At 44.4% G+C, this 4,473-nt stretch overlaps 1 protein-coding gene across 1 annotated transcript; it reads left to right on the top strand.

Moving 5' to 3' along the window:
* Nucleotides 1-344: 344 nt before the first annotated feature.
* LOC131225335 (pectinesterase-like) lies at nt 345-3,570 on the top strand. The gene is made up of 2 exons (XM_058220856.1): nt 345-1,765; nt 2,809-3,570. Exons 1-2 carry the CDS (start codon nt 700-702, stop codon nt 3,501-3,503), a joined length of 1,761 nt encoding a protein of 586 aa, XP_058076839.1. The 5' UTR covers nt 345-699; the 3' UTR covers nt 3,504-3,570.
* The last annotated feature ends 903 nt before the right edge of the window (nt 3,571-4,473 follow it).

Genomic DNA, 4,473 nt, shown 5'->3' with positions numbered 1-4,473 from the left:
AAGAAAACAATAGTGATTGGATATCCACCGTTAAAAGCTTCCTAAGACCCAATGTACTATTTATTTGACATACAATCTGTTTATTAGGTCATACAGACCCAGATTAAGGGAAAAAAAACAAAGATCAGCTTGATCCAAAACTTTTATGGCCTTCAAAAAGTTTTTAATGGTCGACGTTTATTCAACACTATTTCCTGTAATGTGTCCATTTGAGATTGGGATGTAACTCATTTTTGGTCTCTCATCATAAAATGATCTAGAAAAATATATGGACCGCATGGATGAAATACATACATCATGTTGGGACCCACGGAGCACCAACCACCCGCCCTTGGCTGGTGGCAGGGAGAGTAGCCAATCCGTTTCCACCAGACTCGCATTACCTACCATCTCTGTTGTCGTGACTCTCTCTCTTCACCTCAACCCCATGTTTGAGAAAGAAAACGCAACGGCCACATACCTTGTTGTTTTCCACCCTATATAAGAAAATCCCCTTGGCAAGGAAAGGCAAGGGAGGCATCCCTCCACAACCTCTTTCTTCCTCTCTCTTTCCTGGTAGGAAATCCCTGAAGCTGAAACCAGATCCTTTTTTGGATTTCTATAGATTTTGATCCAGTAAGATTGAAAATTCGATCTTCGATCAATTTCTAATACTCTATAGCTAGAAACCCAAAATAAAAAAATAAAATTAAAAAAAAAATGACCATGGCGTCGGGATTTGGGAAGCTTTCAGGGAACCGGGAAACTGATATGAAGAAAGGGTTGGCTGTAATCGGTGTTGTATCTCTACTCCTTGTGATCATGGTCGTGGCAATCGTTTACAGTGTTGATGCCAACTCTCATGAGATGCCAAGGAGCGAGAGACCCAGGACTAAGGGTAACAACAGCACGGATGAGATTAACAACTCCATGAAAGCCATCACGGCGATCTGCCAGCCCACTGATTATAAAGAAGCTTGTATTGGCAGTCTCCAGTCTGTTGCTAGCGAGAACACTACCGACCCGAAAGAACTCATCAAGCTCGCATTCAACATCACGCACGATTATATGAAGAAGGCTTTGGAGCAATCAAGGGTCTTGAAAGAAGCCGAGAAGGACCCGCGAACATCCCAGGCTCTGGAGAATTGTGGGGAGCTCATGGACTATTCCCTTGATGACCTTGAGAACTCTCTCAAGAAGTTTGGGGAATTTGATCTTAGCAGGCTTGATGATTTGATCCATGATATTAAGGTCTGGTTAAGTGGCTCAATTACTTACCAGGAGACATGTTTGGATGGCTTTGATGGTGCAAAAGGTGATGCAGCAAAGAAGATGAAGGAAGTCATCAAAGGTTCTTCAGAGCTCACCAGCAATGTCCTCGCCATCATGGATGGAATCTATTCAGTCCTTCAGTCGTTGGAACTCCCTTTCTTCCATCGACGGCTCCTTCATAATATGGATATGGAGGATGATTACCCATCATGGGTTTCTGGCGCGCGCCGCAGACTCCTCCATACAGGTTCGGCTGGTATTGTTGCTGATGCTGTTGTTGCTCAGGACGGAAGCGGACAGTTCACCTCCATCAAAGATGCGATCGCAACCATCCCCCATAAGAGCAACAAGACGTTTGTGATCTACATCAAGGAGGGAGTTTATAAGGAATCGGTGACGATTGATAAAAGCATGTGGAATGTGATGATGATTGGCGATGGCCCCACAAAGACGAAGATCACTGGCAACAAGAACTTCAAAGATGGGATCACCACCTTCAAGACTGCCACCGTCGGTATGTAGCCTACTCATCAGACATCATATGATTCTCAATCAAAAGAAATGGGAACTGTACACGAGTCAAGCTTGGCACAACTCGGCTTGGCTCGGCCAATAGCTAACCCCAACTCGAACTCGCTTCAGTCCTCGAGACTGGACAGCTCGGCTCGATTCGGTCAGTAGCTCAGGCCAATTCAAGCCGAGTTCGAGCCTGTGCGATATTTTCTCAAACACATAAAGCGCATTTTGAATTTTTCACGGAATGCAAAATAGTAACAGCAATTTACATGTATTTCATCAAACACTCAGGGGCAATATCAAAATCATGATTTGAGGGCAATTTTATAATGTGAAGTTTTTTTTTTTTTTTGTAGTGATTTGTTTGGCATACATACCTTCCTAGCCACTCTCCAATCCCACGGAGTATGTATGCACCTGAAACAATATTTCATTAAGTCATTTCATCAAACACTCGGCAAGCGACATCAATATCAAAATAACCAAGTCACCAAGTCAATTTGAGTTGAGGTTCGATCCTAGTCGAGTCGAGCTCGGGCATGCAAGCTCGAACTCGGCTCAAAATTTTTTCGACCTCCAAAATCCAGCTCGACTCGATCTGAATCCAATTTCGAGCTGAGCCGAGTCAAGCTTTTCCGAGGTGAGTCGAGCGAGCTGACCAAGCTAACTCGACTCGTGTACAGCTCTAGAAATGGCCCACTCCTGATGAAATTGGTCATTTACAACCAATGGTCAGCTTTAGTAGGATCCTTACTCTTGCTCCAGTGGTAGACTCTTAGGAGTTTCAACACCTGGTCAAGGGTTCGAGTATCCATAGGTGGTGAAATCCCATTACGGTGTGAGTGTGTGTGCGTGTGTAAAAAAAAAACCAATGGGGGATCTTTCAATACCTCCAATCCACCTGGGCCCACCATATGAATGATTGAGATCACCTTGGGCTGAGCATAGGTCGATTGAGCTAATTGCTTCCTCACCATCCACACACCATTCTAAATTCCATCATCTTTTTTCATAACCTTATTTTTGTAACAAACTATACAGCGGCCGTTGGAGAGGGATTCATCGCTAAGAACATCGGATTTGAGAACACCGCCGGTCCTGAGAAACATCAAGCCGTAGCATTAAGAGTACAATCCGACCGGGCCATCTTCTACAACTGCCAAATGGACGGTTACCAAGACACTCTCTATGCCCACACCCACCGTCAATTTTACCGCGACTGCACCATCTCAGGCACCATCGATTTCATCTTCGGCGATGCCGCAGTTATATTCCAGAACTGCAAGATTGTTGTAAGGAAGCCCATGGACAACCAACAAAACATCGTGACAGCCCAAGGCAGGAAGGACAGGCGCGAGCCGACGGCAATCATCATTCAGAACTGCACCATCACTGCAGAACCTACATACCATCCTCTAAGAAACAAGCTCCCCACATTCCTTGGCCGCCCATGGAAAGAATATTCCCGAACATTCTTCTTCCAATCTCAAATCGATGATCTGATCCAGCCAGCTGGGTGGTTGCCATGGAATGGAGATTTCGCGCTCAACACGTGCTTCTATTCAGAATTCGACAACCGAGGGCCAGGATCATCCACGAAGGAACGGGTGAAGTGGAAGTGCATCAAGACAATGACTTCCGAGCGGGCTAATAAGTTCACCGTCGCACAGTTTCTCCGAGGAAACTCATGGATCAACGCCGCTGGAGTGCCCTTCACCCCGGGCTTGTTACCCTGATGCAGATCTCCATTAGAAAGAGCTTTGTTGTACTAAGATATACGGCCAAGCTACATTAAGTCCGTGTCCCAGAGATGTGATCAACGATTACTAATATAATAAAAGGAGGGTGCCCCCTTCATTAGCCTTCCTTAATTTCATATCATGCCTAGACATGCCTCAATCATTTCATTTTCAGTTATAGATAATATATAAGGAGGAAAGGTTTTACTAACTTCCATGCAGATGGGTTAGTTGTGTTATGGTCCACGAAGATGGTATTTTTCATCCATATGGACCGTCCACAAATAGTCCAAAATTCAAACCCAAATAGATACACTTGAAACTTACAATCAATAAACAATGAATTCCATGTGGACCTTTATGCATGGTTTTAAGACTTGGATGAGTCGGATATGACTTGTCTGAGTCAACTAGGATTCTTTACTAACCAATTCGATCTCATACCTCGAGTCCTCACCCCAACTCGACTCGTGATGTAACGAGTCGATCCAAGTTGCCGAGTCTAGAAACTGCGCCCTCACAGAGCATCAAGCATTATGCAATTGATCCAAAGGAGTAGAGACTAAAAATTCTAAAATATCCCATATGGTAATCAGAGTAGAAAAGCCGTAAGCAAGCGAAGACAGAGTGACCGGCCGAAGATTTGGAGTTGCATCTGTCAACGAATATTAGGCTAGTTGTGTTCATGACAGCCATCTCCCAACTGAGAGAAGGGAACGGAGAGAGCGTAGCGATCTCATTACTGAGTTCTAAACTCATGAATCTTCCCTTCGGTCTGTTGCTTGATGAGATTGATCCAACGGTAATTGATCGTCCAAGTGGGATGATTTTTTTGCTACAATCCAATCATGAGGTGGTCTCTTGAATAGTTAATATTTCGATATTCGTTGGATTATTGAGAAATAATACCATGGCATGTGCGTAATGCAATGCGGGTGTGCTCGTCGATGTTGGCCACTCAGTAAAT

This window comes from Magnolia sinica, chromosome 14, assembly GCF_029962835.1.
Source record: "Magnolia sinica isolate HGM2019 chromosome 14, MsV1, whole genome shotgun sequence".
Classification (NCBI taxonomy): domain Eukaryota; kingdom Viridiplantae; phylum Streptophyta; class Magnoliopsida; order Magnoliales; family Magnoliaceae; genus Magnolia; species Magnolia sinica.
Note: the sequence above shows the minus strand (reverse complement) of the source record. Positions and strands in the feature narration are given on the sequence as shown.